At 51.3% G+C, this 19,542-nt stretch overlaps 1 protein-coding gene across 1 annotated transcript; it reads right to left on the bottom strand.

Annotated features, from left to right (window-relative positions):
• Nucleotides 1–10,882: 10,882 nt before the first annotated feature.
• On the bottom strand, nucleotides 10,883–19,542 carry HDHD5 (haloacid dehalogenase like hydrolase domain containing 5). Its single transcript, XM_075341962.1, has 9 exons — nucleotides 19,465–19,542; nucleotides 15,437–15,616; nucleotides 15,118–15,321; nucleotides 13,532–13,644; nucleotides 13,310–13,403; nucleotides 13,051–13,084; nucleotides 12,762–12,936; nucleotides 12,407–12,595; nucleotides 10,883–12,321 (listed from the first exon to the last, which is right to left on the bottom strand). The coding sequence occupies exons 2-9, from the start codon at nucleotides 15,581–15,583 to the stop codon at nucleotides 12,036–12,038; spliced, it is 1,242 nt and encodes a 413-aa protein (XP_075198077.1). The 5' UTR covers nucleotides 15,584–15,616; nucleotides 19,465–19,542; the 3' UTR covers nucleotides 10,883–12,035.

Here is a 19,542-nt window from a genome sequence, read left to right as displayed (position 1 = left end):
CAATATGTCTATGTATAGGAGGGTACAATGTGTATATAGGAGGGTAGTGATTATATAGGAGGGTATAGTGTGTGTGTATACATGAGGGGAACAGTATATATTATATATAGATAGGAGGGGTACAGTGTGTGTATGTACAGTTAGGTCCAGAAATATTTGGACAGTGACACAAGTTTTGTTATTTTAGCTGTTTACAAAAACATGTTCAGAAATACAATTCTATATATAATATGGGCTGAAAGTGCACACTCCCAGCTGCAATATGAGAGTTTTCACATCCAAATCGGAGAAAGGGTTTAGGAATCATAGCTCTGTAATGCATAGCCTCCTCTTTTTAAAGGGACCAAAAGTAATTGGACAAGGGACTCTAAGAGCTGCAATTAACTCTGAAGGCGTCTCCCTCGTTAACCTGTAATCAATGAAGTAGTTAAAAGGTCTGGGGTTGATTACAGGTGTGTGGTTTTGCATTTGGAAGCTGTTGCTGTGACCAGACAACATGCGGTCTAAGGAACTCTCAATTGAGGTGAAGCAGAACATCCTGAGGCTGAAAAAAAAGAAAAAAAACCATCAGCGAGATAGCAGACATGCTTGGAGTAGCAAAATCAACAGTCGGGTACATTCTGAGAAAAAAGGAATTGACTGGTGAGCTTGGGAACTCAAAAAGGCCTGGGCGTCCACGGATGACAACAGTGGTGGATGATCGCCGCATACTTTCTTTGGTGAAGAAGAACCCGTTCACAACATCAACTGAAGTCCAGAACACTCTCAGTGAAATATGTGTATCTGTCTCTAAGTCACCAGTAAAGAGAAGACTCCATGAAAGTAAATACAAAGAGTTCACATCTAGATGCAAACCATTCATCAATTCCAAAAATAGACAGGCCAGAGTTACATTTGCTGAAAAACACTTCATGAAGCCAGCTCAGTTCTGGAAAAGTATTCTATGGACAGATGAGACAAAGATCAACCTGTACCAGAATGATGGGAAGAAAAAAGTTTGGAGAAGAAAGGGAACGGCACATGATCCAAGGCACACCACATCCTCTATAAAACATGGTGGAGGCAACGTGAGGGCATGGGCATGCATGGCTTTCAATGGCACTGGGTCACTTGTGTTTATTGATGACATAACAGCAGACAAGAGTAGCCTGATGAATTCTGAAGTGTACCGGGATATACTTTCAGCCCAGATTCAGCCAAATGCCGCAAAGTTGATCGGACGGCGGTTCATAGTACAGATGGACAATGACCCCAAGCATACAGCCAAAGCTACCCAGGAGTTCATGAGTGCAAAAAAGTGGAACATTCTGCAATGGCCAAGTCAATCACCAGATCTTAACCCAATTGAGCATGCATTTCACTTGCTCAAATCCAGACTTAAGACTGAAAGACCCACAAACAAGCAAGACCTGAAGGCTGCGGCTGTAAAGGCCTGGCAAAGCATTAAGAAGGAGGAAACCCAGCGTTTGGTGATGTCCATGGGTTCCAGACTTAAGGCAGTGATTGCCTCCAAAGGATTCGCAACAAAATATTGAAAATAAAAATATTTTGTTTGGGTTTGGTTTATTTGTCCAATTACTTTTGACCTCCTAAAATGTGGAGTGTTTGTAAAGAAATGTGACAATTCCTACAATTTCTATCAGATATTTTTGTTCAAACCTTCAAATTAAACGTTACAATCTGCACTTGAATTCTGTTGTAGAGGTTTCATTTCAAATCCAATGTGGTGGCTGCAGAGCCCAACTCGCCAAAATTGTGTCACTGGCCAAAGATTTCTGGACCTAACTGTATATATAGATATATATATATATATATATATACACATATACATATAAAGGAGGGTACAATGTGTATATAGGAAGGGTGCAGTGTGTATATATAGGAGGGTACGTATACACTGGAGATGGAAATTAGAGAACACAATTTCCTGAAGGTTGCGGTCGTCGTGTCGTCCTATGTGATTATCTCCTGACATGAGGAAACTTACAGATTTGCCGCTTATTTCATAAATTGAATTTATTGTAAAGCAAATAATAAAAATGTAACAGATAAATGTAAAAGAACACAAATCAGATCCTGGTGTTAATCTCGCACCTGGTGCTAATGTCCTTCATTATATGATCTCAGGAATTTTGCATCTTTTCAACATCACAAAGTCACCCTTGAAAGACAAATGCAGGAGAGGACAGAATAATGCGGAGAATCTCCATGGGTAATAGCTTCCACACTGCAGCTGGAATTGCAGTCAGTTCAGCACTGAACAGGGTAAGGATCTGTCTCGTCATACAGTGTCACGACGTGTAAGAGCATTTGAACTAAAAGCCAAACCTCTCATTAGCAGAAAGAATCCCAAGTCTAGACTCACCTTTGGTGAGGAGCATGTTGTGTGGACAGAGGAGAAGTGTCCACAGATCATTTTAATGATGAAAGCAAGTTTAATTTATTTGGGTCTGATGGGAAACATTATGTTCATCGACAAACTGGGGAAAGACTGAACCCAAAGTATGTTAAGAAGTCAGTGAGTGGCGGTGGAAGAAAGGTCATGATTTGGGGAATGTTTTCTGCAGGAGTAGGACCTCTCATACATGTACATGGCAGAGTGAATACAAGTGTGGATCAGAACCTTTTTCACAACATGTGGCTCCTTACTTGTGTCCATCACTCAGCAGCAAATTTCATGCAGGACAATGTCCCCTGTCACACAGCAAAATGGGGAAAGTAGATCCTGGAAACAATGAAACGGCCACAGCTCAGAGTCCTAATCTAAACCCAATAGAAACCTCCGGAAAATCCTTGGTGATAAAGTTATGGCCAAAAAACACACAACAGTCAAAGAACAGTTGGAGAGGCTGGAAGAAGAGTGGGCCAAAATCCCCCCAGAGCAGTGTGAGAGGCTAGTGATGTCCTGTGGAAGAGACTGGAAGAAGAGTGGGCCAAAATCCCCACCAGAGCAGTGTGAGAGACTAGTGATGTCCTGTGGAAGAGACTGGAAGAAGAGTGGGACAAAATCCCCCCAGAGCAGTGTGAGAGACTAGTGATGTCCTGTGGAGAGACTGGAAGAAGAGTGGCCCAAAATCCCCCCAGAGCAGTGTGAGAAACTAGTGATGTCCTGTGGAGAGACTGGAAGAAGAGTGGGACAAAATCCCTCCAGAGCAGTGTGAGAGACTAGTGATGTCCTGTGGAAGAGACTGGAAGAAGAGTGGGACAAAATCCCCCCCCAGAGCAGTGTGAGAGACTAGTGATGTCCTGTGGAGAGACTGGAAGAAGAGTGGGCCAAAATCCCCCCAGAGCAGTGTGAGAGACTAGTGATGTCCTGTGGAGAGACTGGAAGAAGAGTGGGCCAAAATCCCCCCCAGAGCAGTGTGAGAGACTAGTGATGTCCTGTGGAAGAGACTGGAAGAAGAGTGGGACAAAATCCCCCCAGAGCAGTGTGAGAGACTAGTGATGTCCTGTGGAGAGACTGGAAGAAGAGTGGCCCAAAATCCCCCCAGAGCAGTGTGAGAGACTAGTGATGTCCTGTGGAAGAGACTGGAAGAAGAGTGGGACAAAATCCCTCCAGAGCAGTGTGAGAGACTAGTGATGTCCTGTGGAAGAGACTGGAAGAAGAGTGGGACAAAATCCCCCCCAGAGCAGTGTGAGAGACTAGTGATGTCCTGTGGAGAGACTGGAAGAAGAGTGGGCCAAAATCCCCCCCAGAGCAGTGTGAGAGACCAGTGATGTCCTGTGGAAGAGACAGGAGGAAGAGTGGGCCAAAATCCCCCCCAGAGCAGTGTGAGAAACTAGTGATGTCCTGTGGAAGAGACTGGAAGAATAGTGGGTCAAAATCCCCCCAGAGCAGTGTGAGAGGCTAGTGATGTCCTGTGGAAGAGAAGAGTGGGCCAAAATCCCCCCAGTGCAGTGTGAGAGACCAGTGATGTCCTGTGGAAGAGACAGGAGGAAGAGTGGGCCAAAATCCCCCAGAGCAGTGTGAGGGACTAATGATGTCCTGTGGAAGAGACTGGAAGAATAGTGGGTCAAAATCCCCCCAGAGCAGTGTGAGAGGCTAGTGATGTCCTGTGGAAGAGAAGAGTGGGCCAAAATCCCCCCAGTGCAGTGTGAGAGACCAGTGATGTCCTGTGGAAGAGACAGGAGGAAGAGTGGGCCAAAATCCCCCAGAGCAGTGTGAGGGACTAATGATGTCCCGTGGAAGAGACAGGAAGAAGAGTGGGCCAAAATCCCCCCAGAGCAGTGTGAAAGACTGTCCTGTGGAAGAGACTGGAAGAAGAGTGGGCCAAAATCCCCCCAGAGCAGTGTGAGAGACTAGTGATGTCCTGTGGAAGAGACTGGAAGAAGAGTGGGCCAAAATCCCCCAGAGCAGTGTGAGGGACTAATGATGTCCCGTGGAAGAGACAGGAAGAAGAGTGGGCCAAAATCCCCCCAGAGCAGTGTGAAAGACTGTCCTGTGGAAGAGACTGGAAGAAGAGTGGGCCAAAATCCCCCCAGAGCAGTGTGAGAGACTAGTGATGTCCTGTGGAAGAGACTGGAAGAATAGTGGGACAAAATCCCCCCAGAGCAGTGTGAAAGACTAGTGATGTCCTGTGGACGAGTCTGGAAGAAGAGTGGGCAAAAATCCCCCCAGAGCAGTGTGAGAGACTAGTGATGTCCTGTGGAAGAGACTGGAAGAAGAGTGGGCCAAAATCCCCCCCCCAGAGCAGTGTGAGAGACTAGTGATGTCCTGTGGAAGAGACTGGAAGAAGAGTGGCTCAAAATCCCCCCAGAGCAGTGTGAGAGACTAGTGATGTCCTGTGGACAAGTCTGGAAGAAGAGTGGGCCAAAATCCCCCCAGAGCAGTGTGAGAGGCTAGTGATGTCCTGTGGAAGAGACTGGAAGAAGAGTGGCTCAAAATCCCCCCAGAGCAGTGTGAGAGACTAGTGATGTCCTGTGGACAAGTCTGGAAGAAGAGTGGGCCAAAATCCCCCCAGAGCAGTGTGAGAGGCTAGTGATGTCCTGTGGAAGAGACTGGAAGAAGAGTGGGCCAAAATCCCCCCAGAGCAGTGTGAGGGACTAGTGATGTCCTGTGGAGAGACTGAAAGAAGAGTGGGCTAAAATCCCCCCAGAGCAGTGTGAGAGACTAGTGATGTCCTGTGGACGAGTCTGGAAGAAGAGTGGGCCAAAATCCACCCAGAGCAGTGTGAGGGACTAGTGATGTCCTGTGGACGAGTCTGGAAGAAGAGTGGGCCAAAATCCCCCCAGAGCAGTGTGAGAGGCTAGTGATGTCCTGTGGACGAGTCTGGAAGAAGAGTGGGCCAAAATCCCCCCAGAGCAGTGTGAGAGACTAGTGATGTCCTGTGGAAGAGACTGGAGGAAGAGTGGGCTAAAATCCCCCCAGAGCAGTGTGAGGGACTAGTGATGTCCTGTGGAAGAGACTGGAAGAAGAGTGGTCCAAAATCCCCCCAGAGCAGTGTGAGAGGCTAGTGATGTCCTGTGGAAGAGACTGGAAGAAGAGTGGGCCAAAATCCCCCCAGAGCAGTGTGAGAGACTAGTGATGTCCTGTGGAAGAGACTGGAAGAAGAGTGGGCAAAAATCCCCCCAGGGCAGTGTGAGAGACTAGTGATGTCCTGTGGAAGAGACTGGAAGAAGAGTGGGCCAAAATCCCCCCCCCAGAGCAGTGTGAAAGACTGTCCTGTGGAAGAGACTGGAAGAAGAGTGGGCCAAAATCCCCCCAGAGCAGTGTGAAAGACTGTCCTGTGGAAGAGACTGGAAGAAGAGTGGGTCAAAATCCCCCCAGAGCAGTGTGAGAGACTAGTGATGACCTGTGGACGAGTCTGGAAGAAGAGTGGGCCAAAATCCCCCCAGAGCAGTGTGAGGGACTAGTGATGTCCTGTGGACGAGTCTGGAAGAAGAGTGGGCCAAAATCCCCCCAGAGCAGTGTGAGAGACTAGTGATGTCCTGTGGAAGAGACTAGAAGAAGAGTGGGCCAAAATCCCCCCAGAGCAGTGTGAGGGACTAGTGATGTCCTGTGGACGAGTCTGGAAGAAGAGTGGGCCAAAATCCCCCCAGAGCAGTGTGAGAGACTAGTGATGTCCTGTGGAAGAGACTAGAAGAAGAGTGGGCCAAAATCCCCCAGAGCAGTGTGAGAGACTAGTGATGTCCTGTGGAAGAGACTGGAGGAAGAGTGGGCCAAAATCCCCCCAGAGCAGTGTGAGAGACTAGTGATGTCCTGTGGAAGAGACTGGAAGAAGAGTGGGCCAAAATCCCCCCAGAGCAGTGTGAGAGACTAGTGATGTCCTGTGGAAGAGACTGGAGGAAGAGTGGGCCAAAATCCCCCCAGAGCAGTGTGAGAGGCTAGTGATGTCCTGTGGACGAGTCTGGAAGAAGAGTGGGCCAAAATCCCCCCAGAGCAGTGTGAGAGACTAGTGATGTCCTGTGGAAGAGACTGGAGGAAGAGTGGGCTAAAATCCCCCCAGAGCAGTGTGAGAGACTAGTGATGTCCTGTGGAAGAGACTGGAGGAAGAGTGGGCCAAAATCCCCCCAGAGCAGTGTGAGAGACCAGTGATGTCCTGTGGAAGAGACTGGAAGAAGAGTGGGCCAAAATCCCCCCAGAGCAGTGTGAGAGACTAGTGATGTCCTGTGGAGGGGCTGGAAGAAGAGTGGGCCAAAATCCCCCCAGAGCAGTGTGAGAGACAAGTGATATCCTGTGGAAGAGACTGGAGGAAGAGTGGGCCAAAATCCCCCCAGAGCAGTGTGAGAGACTAGTGATGTCCTGTGGAGAGACTGGAAGAAGAGTGGGCCAAAATCCCCCCAGAGCAGTGTGAGAGACTAGTGATGTCCTGTGGAAGAGACTGGAAGAAGAGTGGACCAAAATCCCCCCAGAGCAGTGTGAGAGACTAGTGATGTCCTGTGGAGAGACTGGAAGAAGAGTGGACCAAAATCCCCCCAGAGCAGTGTGAGAGGCTAGTGATGTCCTGTGGAAGAGACTGGAAGAAGAGTGGGCCAAAATCCCCCCAGAGCAGTGTGAGAGACTAGTGATGTCCTGTGGAAGAGACTGGAAGAAGAGTGGACCAAAATCCCCCCAGAGCAGTGTGAGAGGCTAGTGATGTCCTGTGGAGAGGCTGGAAGAAGAGTGGGCCAAAATCCCCCCAGAGCAGTGTGAGAGACTAGTGATGTCCTGTGGAGAGGCTGGAAGAAGAGTGGGCCAAAATCCCCCCAGAGCAGTGTGAGAGGCTAGTGATGTCCTGTGGAAGAGACTGGAAGAAGAGTGGACCAAAATCCCCCCAGAGCAGTGTGAGAGACTAGTGATGTCCTGTGGAAGAGACTGGAAGAAGAGTGGACCAAAATCCCCCCAGAGCAGTGTGAGAGACTAGTGATGTCCTGTGGAGAGGCTGGAAGAAGAGTGGGCCAAAATCCCCCCAGAGCAGTGTGAGAGGCTAGTGATGTCCTGTGGAAGAGACTGGAAGAAGAGTGGACCAAAATCCCCCCAGAGCAGTGTGAGAGACTAGTGATGTCCTGTGGAGAGACTGGAAGAAGAGTGGGCCAAAATCCCCCCAGAGCAGTGTGAGAGACTAGTGATGTCCTGTGGAAGAGACTGGAAGAAGAGTGGACCAAAATCCCCCCAGAGCAGTGTGAGAGACTAGTGATGTCCTGTGGAGAGACTGGAAGAAGAGTGGACCAAAATCCCCCCAGAGCAGTGTGAGAGGCTAGTGATGTCCTGTGGAAGAGACTGGAAGAAGAGTGGGCCAAAATCCCCCCAGAGCAGTGTGAGAGACTAGTGATGTCCTGTGGAAGAGACTGGAAGAAGAGTGGGCCAAAATCCCCCCAGAGCAGTGTGAGACTAGTGATGTCCTGTGGAAGAGACTGGAAGAAGAGTGGACCAAAATCCCCCCAGAGCAGTGTGAGAGACTAGTGATGTCCTGTGGAAGAGACTGGAAGAAGAGTGGGCCAAAATCCCCCCAGAGCAGTGTGAGAGACCAGTGATGTCCTGTGGAAGAGGCTGGAAGAAGAGTGGGACAAAATCCCCCCAGAGCAGTGTGAGAGGCTAGTGATGTCCTGTGGAAGAGACTGGAAGAAGAGTGGGCCAAAATCCCCCCAGAGCAGTGTGAGAGACCAGTGATGTCCTGTGGAAGAGACTGGAAGAAGAGTGGACCAAAATCCCCCCAGAGCAGTGTGAGAGACCAGTGATGTCCTGTGGCTGCAGTCATTCCCAGCGACGGCCGGTGCACGTCCTACTGATTGTGACCGTTGTTACCTGCAGAACATTTACTGATCTTTCTCTGTGCTACAGTCATATACAGTATATATGTATATACAGGAATATACAGTCATTATATACAGTATATATGTATATACAGGAATACAGTCAAAATAAAGGTATTATGATAATATACTTTGGATCTTTTGTAAAACCCTCTTCTAGTGGCACCGTGCCCCCCTTACACAAATCGGAGCATGATCATCAATAGAGATATTATTTCTCAAAAAAGCGAGTGATCAGACATTGTGCGCTAATATACATTTCCAGTGTGTATATATAGGAGGGTACAGCGTGTATATAGCAAATCTACATGGCATGTGCGTGTGTACAGTATATAACAAAAGTGAGTACACCCCTCACATATTTGTAAATCTTTTATTATCATTACATAGGACACTGCAGATCTGACCCTGTGATACAATATGCAGTGTCAGTGCGCAGCTTGTATACAATGTGCAGTGTCCGTGCGCAGCTTGTATACAATGTGCAGTGTCAGTGCGCAGCTTGTATACAATGTGCAGTGTCAGTGCGCAGCTTGTATACAATGTGCAGTGTCAGTGCGCAGCTTTTATAACGGGTAAATAACTCATCACAGCCATTAATGTCTAAACCGCAGGCAACAAAAGTGAGTACACCCCTCAGTGAGAATGCCCACATTGTGTCCAATTACCCATTTTCCCTCCCCGGTGTCATGTGACTCATTAGTGTTACAAGGTCTCCGGTGTGACTGAAGGAGCCGGTGTGTTACATTCGGTGTTATCGCTCACACACTCTCTCATACCGGTCACTGTCAGGGTCAGCATGGCTCCTCATGGCAAAGAAGTCTCTGAGGATCTAAAATAAATAATCATTGTTCTACATAAAGATGACCGAGGCTATAAGAAGATTGTCACCACCATGACCCTGATCTGCAGCACGGTGGCCAAAACCATACAGCGGTATAACCAGACAGATCCACTCAGAACAGGACTCACCATGAGTGTGTCCAGTATTGCTGCAGAGGTTATAGGGGTGGGGGGTCCGCCTGTCAGTGCTCAGACCATAAGCCACACATTGCTCTGCATGGCTGTCATCCCAGAAGGAAGCCTCTTCTAAAGATGATGCAGAAGAAAGCCACAGTTTTCTGAAGACAAGCAGATTAAGGGCATGGATTACTGGTACCGTCCTGAGCTCTGATGAGATCAAGAGAAATGTATTTGGGTCAGATGATGTCAGCGTGTGCGGCGGCTCCAGGTGAGGACAAAGACAAGAGTGTCCTGCCTACAGTCAGGCATGGTGGTGGAGGGTCATGGTTTGGGTCTTAGAGTGTTGCCGGTTATGGGGGCTACTGATCATTGAGGGAACCATGAATGCCAACATGTCCTGTGGCACTGAAGCAGAGCAGGATCCCCTCCCTTTATATTCCACCATGATAACAACCATCACTGCCTCGCTACAGAAACTGAGGGTGAAGGTTCTGGACCGGCCGAGCGTTTACAGACCTAAACCCTATGGAGCATCTGTGGGGTCTCCTCAGACGGATGGTGGAGGAGCGCGAGGTCTGTAACAGCCACCAGCTCCGGGATGTCGTCATGGAGGATGAAGAGGATCCAGCGGCTCCTGTGAAGCTCTAGTGACCTCCAGGCCGAAGGGAGGTAAATAATGGCGGCCACACAAAATATTCACACCAAGGGCAGAGACAGAGTCGTCAATCTTGAAATTGCTCCCCCAAACACAGCCCCCGGTTATTATGGCATCTCCACCATTACTCTGGGGTACAAAGCTCGGAGAAGTGGCATCATTCCGGCACAGCTCAGGGTAACGCCGCACTGGATGTGACCGGAGGGGTGCGAGTGCCGTACATTATGGCCCCCCACACACCAGAATCCCGATGTGACGCCCCCTCATTAAGGCCTCACATGTGGGCATAATGTACCTCATCCTATGTATCTACTGCAGAACTACAAGTCCCAGCAGGTGCCCGTCCTCTACCGTCTCCTATATGTACAGTGATTATTAATCCATTGCTGACACATCTCCACAGACAGAACTGGGTCACCCTGGCCTGGTGGTGGGGGCCGGATGCTTCCCCCCCGGGGCTCCCCCCCTTCCCCCATATCATGTGATGGCGCCACAGTCCTCATCATTACTGCTTGTGTACATCGGCGGGTCTGCAGGCAGCCAGGACTTGCTGGGAGTTGTAGTTTTAGCTCTCATGTGAATCGCATATAATGAGGAGACGACGATCACAAGACGCCTGCGGGTGGGAGAGCGGCCGGACCCCGGAGAGGCCTCGCTGGCTGAGACAGGGTTCCCCGATATCAGGCCCAGTCTACAGCCCCCCGTATGTACTGACAGCTCGGCGGCACATGACAGCTCGGCGGCACATGACAGCTCGGCGGCACATGACAGCTCGGCGGCACATGACAGCTCGGCGGCACATGACAGCTCGGCGGCACATGACAGCTCGGCGGCACATGACAGCTCGGCGGCACATGACAGCTCGGCGGCACATGACAGCTCGGCGGCACATGACAGCTCGGCGGCACATGACAGCTCGGCGGCACATGACATCTCGGCGGCGGACTGGACCTGCAGAGATGGACGCGTCCGGCATCTTCTCTACAGGCGGGTGGGTATCAGATCGTTCAGCGATCACACACACGTACGTCATTATACAAATATATATATATACTTTAATTATCAAACATTCCGGATTAGCAGATGTCAATCATAGAACGGGCCGGATTATTATCTGGATTATCAGGCGCCAGTATCACAGATCAGGAAAAAACAAACAAAAAACCAAGAATAAATAAAAGGGTAAAATATGCCACAGAGTGGATGATGGATCGGAGAGGGGGGGGGGGGGGGAGCGGGGTCCCGAGCAGACCGTGGGGCTAAGGAAAATAAATAAAAAATTTTATCGGGGGACAGTGACATCATCGGAGCGCTCAGCTCCGGATCATTCTGGTTATCGGGGCTCAGTGACATCATCAGAGCGCTCAGCTCCGGATCATTCTGGTTATCGGGGCTCAGTGACATCATCAGAGCGCTCAGCTCCGGATTGTCCTGGTTATCGGGGCTCAGTGACATCATCAGAGCGCTCAGCTCTGGATCATTCTGGTTATCGGGGCTCAGTGACATCAGAGCGCTCAGCTCCAGATCGCCCTGGTTATCGGGGCTTAGTGACATCATCAGAGCGCTCAGCTCCGGATTGTCCTGGTTATCGGAGCTCAGTGACATCATCAGAGCGCTCAGCTCCGGTTCGTCCTGGTTATCGCGGCTCAGTGACATCATTGGAGCGCTCAGCTCTGGATCATTCTGGTTATCGGAGCTCAGTGACATCATCAGAGCGCTCAGCTCTGGATCGTCCTGGTTATCGGGGCTCAGAAACATCATCAGAGCGCTCAGCTCCGGATCATCCTGGTTATTGGGGCTGAGTGACATCATCAGAGCGCTCCGCTCGGGATCTTTCTGGTTATCGGGGCTCAGGGACATCATCAGAGCACTTGCTCTGGATCGTCCTGGTATTCAGGCTCAGTGACATCGGCACGGTCAGCTCTTGATCACTCTGGTTATCAGGGCTCAGTGACATCATCAGCATCAGAGCGCTCAGCTCTGGATCTTCCTGGTTATCGGGGCTCAGTGACATCATCAGAGCGCTCAGCTCTGGTTCTTCCTGGTTATCGGGGCTCAGTGACATCATCGGAGCACTCAGATCCTGATCATCCTGGTTATTGGGCCTCAGTGACATTGGAGCGTTCAGCTCTGGTTCGTCCTGGTTATCGGGGCTCAGTGACATCATCGGCATGCTCGTGTTCGGTCACCATCCCTCCTTCTTCAGAATCAGCGCCAAAGCTTCCCCCACATCCTTCACCACATAGGAGGCCTCCACCAGACTGGGGTCAAATTTAAAGTCCCGGTGTCCGTGGAAAACGGTCCGCGTCACGCTCTCCCGCAGGTCACTGGGCACCTCGCCCCCGTTACTATACACCCCGGTGCACACCAGGACTGACTGACAGCTGTGTGGCCGCTGCGAGTCTCCTCTCCGGCTCTGCAGACAGCGGTTATATAGGTTGGCGCCGTATATATCCGCCATTGGATTATCCCTAAAGCAGAAAAAGCAGGATAAGAGACTCGGGGACAACAACACTACAACTCCCACAATGCTGCTCAGCATAGTCAGGAACTTACCCAATGGCATAGAGCGTGTGAATGGGACTCGTCCACCCGCGCTCCCTCGCCTGGCCCAGAACCAGCTGCTCAGCAAACTTGTAGGTGACCGGGCTGGGTTTGCCGACCAGCGCCTCGTACCGCAGCTCCTGCCCGGTGACTTTATAGTATAACGTTTCCAGGCAGAGAAGAAACGTCCCGTGACCGAACCTGCACCAAAAAAGATGGGTCAGAAAAGAGGCGGCATTCTCAGACCGCCGGTGAATGGCTCCCTCCAGTGGTGGAAGAGCAGACTGCACTCTCAGCAACACCCCATAGACTTCTATTACACGCTGCCCTCTGGTGGCGACATGTATAACCGCGGTGCACTGCTGACCTGGGCATCTTGGCCTCCGCCATCCAGAGCAGATCCATGTTACAGGCCAATATGGGGATGTGCGGATACGGCGCCTGCGTCCTCCACTCCGCCGGCCTCCCTGCACTCAGGAGGATATCCAGGATCAGCTGCAGACTCGTCTCCCACCGTACCGGCTCCCCCAACAACACGACGGCTGCAAAGCGACCAGAGGAGGCTCCAATGAACAACCCCTTTAAGAAATTTCCCTTTAAGCACAGGGCCGCACAGCTTCCTCTATATACTTGTATGGACAGGGCTAACTTCTCACCTTCTATGGCCGGAAGCTTCACGCCAACAGCGACCTGCAGAGAACACATATCAGTGTCGGTGCGACTCCCAGCCACTACAGGGATAGGCGTCGGCCTACACTCTCCGCGCCCCTCGGCCTACACTCTCCGCGCCCCTCGGCCTACACTCTCCGCGCCCCTCGGCCTACACTCTCCGCGCCCCTCGGCCTACACTCTCCGCGCCCCTCGGCCTACACTCTCCGCGCCCCTCAACCACCGCGCCCCTCACCCTACACTTACCGCGCCCCTCGGCCGCCGACTCTCGTCCACCATGTCCAGCAGCGGGTACGCCTGCCTCACAGCATCGATCGTCACCGCGTTCTTAAAGCCGAGGCTGCAAAGTGTCAAGGAGGTCGTGCGGACAGACATTTATAGGGAGGAGAAGAGGACGGACCGGTCAGATCTGAGGGGACCGCGATTCATGGGGCACATTCCCGTCCCAGGCCGCAAATATAAGGATACTCCTTGGCGACGTCTTCCACCGGACCCTGACCGGACACGAGGACGCACTTGTCCTGGAAGTGGTGGAACATCTGCAGCGGACTGTGGGAGAGGATGACCTGATCAGCGGAGACCTGCAGGACACGGGGCCACGGAGGAGACACGTGAGGACGGACGAGCGCCAAGACACAGATAGTCACACAGAATACTCAGACACTGCGCACCCTCCAAACCAAGCTCCCCATACACAGAGAATACCCTGACACTGTGCACCCTCCAAACCAAGCTCCCCATACACAGAGAATACCCCGACACTGCGCACCCTCCAAACCAAGCTCCCCATACACAGAATACTCCAATACTGCGCACCCTACAAACCAAGCTCCCCATACACAGAATACTCCGACACTGCGCACCCTCCAAACCAAGCTCCCCATACACAGAGAATACCCTGACACTGCGCACCCTCCAAACCAAGCTCCCCATACACAGAATACTCCAATACTGCGCACCCTACAAACCAAGCTCCCCATACACAGAATACTCCAATACTGCGCACCCTACAAACCAAGCTCCCCATACACAGAATACTCCGACACTGCGCACCCTCCAAACCAAGCTCCCCATACACAGAGAATACTCCGACACTGCGCACCCCACAAACCAAGCTCCCCATACACAGAATACTCCAATACTGCGCACCCTACAAACCAAGCTCTCCATATACAGAGAATACTCCGACACTGCGCACCCTCCAAACCAAGCTCTCCATATACAGAGAATACTCCGACACTGCGCACCCTACAAACCAAGCTCTCCATATACAGAGAATACTCCGACACTGCGCACCCTCCAAACCAAGCTCTCCGTACACAGAATACTCCATTACTGAGCACCCTACAAACCAAGCTCCCCATACACAATACTCCAATACTGCGCACCCTACAAACCAAGCTCCACATACACAGAGAATACCCAGACACTGTGCACCCTCCAAACCAAGCTCCGCATACACAGAATACTCCAATACTGCGCACCCTCCAAACCAAGCTCTCCGTACACAGAGAATACCCCGACACTGCGCACCCTCCAAACCAAGCTCCCCATACACAGAGAATACCCCGACACTGCGCACCCTCCAAACCAAGCTCTCCGTACACAGAATACTCCATTACTGCGCACCCTACAAACCAAGCTCCCCATACACAGAGAATACCCCGACACTGCGCACCCTCCAAACCAAGCTCCCCATACACAGAATACTCCAATACTGCGCACCCTCCAAACCAAGCTCTCCGTACACAGAGAATACTCCGACACTGCGCACCCTACAAACCAAGCTCCCCATACACAGAATACTCCAATACTGCACACCCTACAAACCAAGCTCTCCATATACAGAGAATACTCCGACACTACGCACCCTCCAAACAAAGCTCCCCATACACAGAGAATAACATGACACTGCGCACCCTACAAACTAAGCTCTCCGTACACAGCGTCCTCCAGACATAAGCTCGGTGCACTCACCCGCTGGTCTGTAACCTCCTCTCTATGGTAAAAGGGTCCTCGGACCACCCACCACATCAGCACACAGCGTTTCTCACCTCCACCCCCAGCACTCGGCTCAGCTCTGTCGCTCTCTCCTGGCGCAGGCAGTTACCCGCATTGGTCACAAACACGACGGGCACTGCTAGCTTCCCGCTGCCGTCCAGTAATGTCCTGAAGGCCTCGGCGGCTCCGGGGATGGGATTTCTGCCCCTGACCAACACTCCGTCTATGTCAAACAGCAGGCCGAAGCTCGGAGACGGCTGCAAGACGGAAAGGGTTAAAGAGATGAATGAGGGAGGACGGAGAGGCACAAACTCTGCGCCCTCAGTATAACCCGGGGGCACGAGCGATGGCAGAGCTGGAGGAAGCACGTACATTAGATGATGACGAGCACCGCGCTCCTGGAGGTGGCACAGCAGGCAGCGCTCCTGGAGGTGGCACAGCAGGCAGCGCTCCTCCGTGCCATGATCTCTGCTTCACCAGCCGAGAGAGAAGCCGCTGCCAACCCACGAGGGCGGCCATCGCCAGCAATCAGCCGGGCAGCAGGCAGGGGTCCTAAATACGGGGGATAAATCCACAGGGTGATATATGACCGTCACAAATATTACACTACACCCCCCCCCCGCGCTACACCGCCACTAATATAACACTACACCCCCCGCTACACCGGCACTAATATAATACTACACCCCCCGCTACACCGCCACTAATATAACACTACACCCCAATACAGCGGCACTAATATAACACTACACCCCCCACTACACCGCCACTAATATAATACTACACCCCCCGCTACACCGCCACTAATATAATACTACACCCCCCGCTACACCGCCACTAATATAATACTACACCCCAATACAGCGGCACTAATATAACACTACACCCCCCGCTACACCGCCACTAATATAATACTACACCCCCCGCTACACCGCCACTAATATCACCCCCCGCTACACCGGCACTAATATAACACTACACCCCCCGCTACAGCGGCACTAATATAACACTACACCTCCGCTACACCGGCACTAATATAACACTACACCTCCGCTACACCGGCACTAATATAACACTACACCCCCGCTACACCGGCACTAATATAACACTACACCCCCGCTACACCGGCACTAATACTACACTACACCCCCCCCCGCTACACCGGCACTAATATAACACTACACCCCCCGCTACACCGCCACTAATATAATACTACACCTCCGCTACACCGGCACTAATATAACACTACACCCCCCGCTACAGCGGCACTAATATAACACTACACCTCCGCTACACCGGCACTAATATAACACTACACCTCCGCTACACCGGCACTAATATAACACTACACCCCCGCTACACCGGCACTAATACTACACTACACCCCCCCCCCCGCTACACCGGCACTAATATAACACTACACCCCCCGCTACACCGGCACTAATATAACACTACACCTCCGCTACACCGGCACTAACACTACACCCCCCCCCCCCCCCGCTACACCGGCACTAATATAACACTACACCCCCCGCTACACCGGCACTAATATAACACTACACCCCCCGTTACACCAGCACTAATATAACACTACACCCCCCGCTACACCGGCACTAATACAACACTACACCCCCTGCTACACCGGCACTAATATTACACTACACCCCCCGCTACACCGGCACTAATATTACACTACACCCCCCGCTACACCGGCACTAATATAACACTACACCCCCCGCTACACCGGCACTAATATAACACTACACCCCCTACTACACCAGCACTAATATAACACTACACCCCAATACACCGGCACTAATATAACACTACACCCCCCCCTCGCTACACCGACACTAATATAACACTACACCCCCTGCTACACCAGCACTAATATAACACTACACCCACCGCTACACCGGCACTAATACAACACTACACCCCCCGCTACACCGGCACTAATACAACACTACACCCCCCGCTACACCGGCACTAATATTACACTACACCTCCGCTACACCGACACTAATATAACACTACACCACCGCTACACCGGCACTAACACTACCCCCCCACCCGCTACACCGGCACTAATATAACACTACATCCCCCGCTACACCGGCACTAATATAACACTACATCCCCCGCTACACCGACACTAACACTACACCCCCCCCCCCCCCGCTACACCGGCACTAATATAACACTACATCCCCCGCTACACTGACACTAACACTACACCCCCCCCCGCTACACCGGCACTAATAACACTACACTGGCACTAATATAACACTACACCCCCGCTACACCGGCACTAATATTACACTACACCTCCGCTACACCGGCAACCCCCTGCTACACCGGCACTAATATAACACCACACCCCCGCTACACCGCCACTAATATAACACTACACCCCAATACACCGGCACTAACACTACACCCCCTGCTACACCGGCACTAATATAACACTACACCCCCTGCTACACCGGCACTAATATAACACTACACCCCGCTACATCGGCACTAATACAACACTACACCCCCCGCTACACCGGCACTAATATTACACTACACCTCCGCTACACCGACACTAATATAACACTACACCCCCGCTACACAGGCACTAATATAACACTACACCCCAATACACCGGCACTAACACTACACCCCCTGCTACACCGGCACTAATATAACACCACACCCCCGCTACACAGGCACTAATATAACACTACACCCCAATACACCGGCACTAACACTACACCCCCTGCTACACCGGCACTAATATAACACTACACCCCGCTACACCGGCACTAATACAACACTACACCCCCCGCTACACCGGCACTAATATTACACTACACCTCCGCTACACCGACACTAATATAACACTACACCCCCGCTACACTGGCACTACTATAACACTACACCCCGCTACACCGGCACTAATATTACACTACACCCCAATACACCGGCACTAACACTACACCCCCGCTACATCGGCACTAATATAACACCACACCCCCCCTACACCGGCACTAATATAACACTACACCGGCACTAATATAACACTACACCGGCACTAATATAACACTACACCCCACTACACCGGCACTAATATAACACTACACCGGCACTAATATAACACTACACCGGCACTAATATAACACTACACCCCCCGCTACATCAGCACTAATATAACAGTACATCCCCGCTACACCGACACTAATATAACAGTACATCCCCCGCTACATCAGCACTAATATAACACTACACCCCCCGCTACACCGGCACTAATATAACACTACACCCCGCTACACCGGCACTAATATAACACTACACCCCAATACACCGACACTAATATAACACTACACCCCCCGCTACACCGGCACTAATATAACACTACACCCCGCTACACAGGCACTAATATAACACTACACCCCAATACACCGGCACTAACACTACACCCCCTGCTACACCGGCACTAATATAACACCACACCCCCGCTACACAGGCACTAATATAACACTACACCCCAATACACCGGCACTAACACTACACCCCCTGCTACACCGGCACTAATATAACACTACACCCCGCTACACCGGCACTAATACAACACTACACCCCCCGCTACACCGGCACTAATATTACACTACACCTCCGCTACACCGACACTAATATAACACTACACCCCCGCTACACTGGCACTACTATAACACTACACCCCGCTACACCGGCACTAATATAACACTACACCCCCCGCTACACCGGCACTAATATAACACTACACCCCCCGCTACACCGGCACTAATATTACACTACACCCCAATACACCGGCACTAACACTACACCCCCGCTACATCGGCACTAATATAACACCACACCCCCCCTACACCGGCACTAATATAACACTACACCGGCACTAATATAACACTACACCGGCACTAATATAACACTACACCCCCCGCTACATCAGCACTAATATAACAGTACATCCCCGCTACACCGACACTAATATAACAGTACATCCCCCGCTACATCAGCACTAATATAACACTACACCCCCGCTACACCGGCACTAATATAACACTACACCCCCGCTACACCGGCACTAATATAACACTACACCCCCCGCTACACTGGCACTAATATAACACTACACCCCCCGCTACACCGGCACTAATATAACACTACACCCCCGCTACACCGGCACTAATATAACACTACACCCCCCGCTACACTGGCACTAATATAACACTACACCCCCGCTACACCGGCACTAATATAACACTACACCCCCGCTACACCGGCACTAATATAACACTACACCCCCCGCTACACTGGCACTACTATAACACTACACCTCCGCTACACCAGAGGGCCTCCTCCTGCAGCCTCACCTTCTTGAAGTAACTTTCCCGGCAGCAGAGCCGCCACTGACCCTCACACACTGGATCCAGCAGCCTTCATGACAGCGA

This window comes from Anomaloglossus baeobatrachus, chromosome 4 (assembly GCF_048569485.1).
Source record: "Anomaloglossus baeobatrachus isolate aAnoBae1 chromosome 4, aAnoBae1.hap1, whole genome shotgun sequence".
NCBI lineage: Eukaryota > Metazoa > Chordata > Amphibia > Anura > Aromobatidae > Anomaloglossus > Anomaloglossus baeobatrachus.
This window is presented reverse-complemented; position numbering and strand designations above follow the sequence as displayed.

Bases quoted from the DNA above. Each gene is read 5' to 3' on its own strand.
- HDHD5 (XM_075341962.1), bottom strand. From the start codon at position 15,583: ATGGCCGCCCTCGTGGGTTGGCAGCGGCTTCTCTCTCGGCTGGTGAAG. The intron at 15,322-15,436 runs GTACGTGCTTCC...TCCGTCTTGCAG, and splicing joins GGTGCTCGTCATCATCTAAT to CCGTCTCCGAGCTTCGGCCT. The intron at 12,322-12,406 runs GTAAGTTCCTGA...TTTCTGCTTTAG, and splicing joins CACACGCTCTATGCCATTGG to GGATAATCCAATGGCGGATA.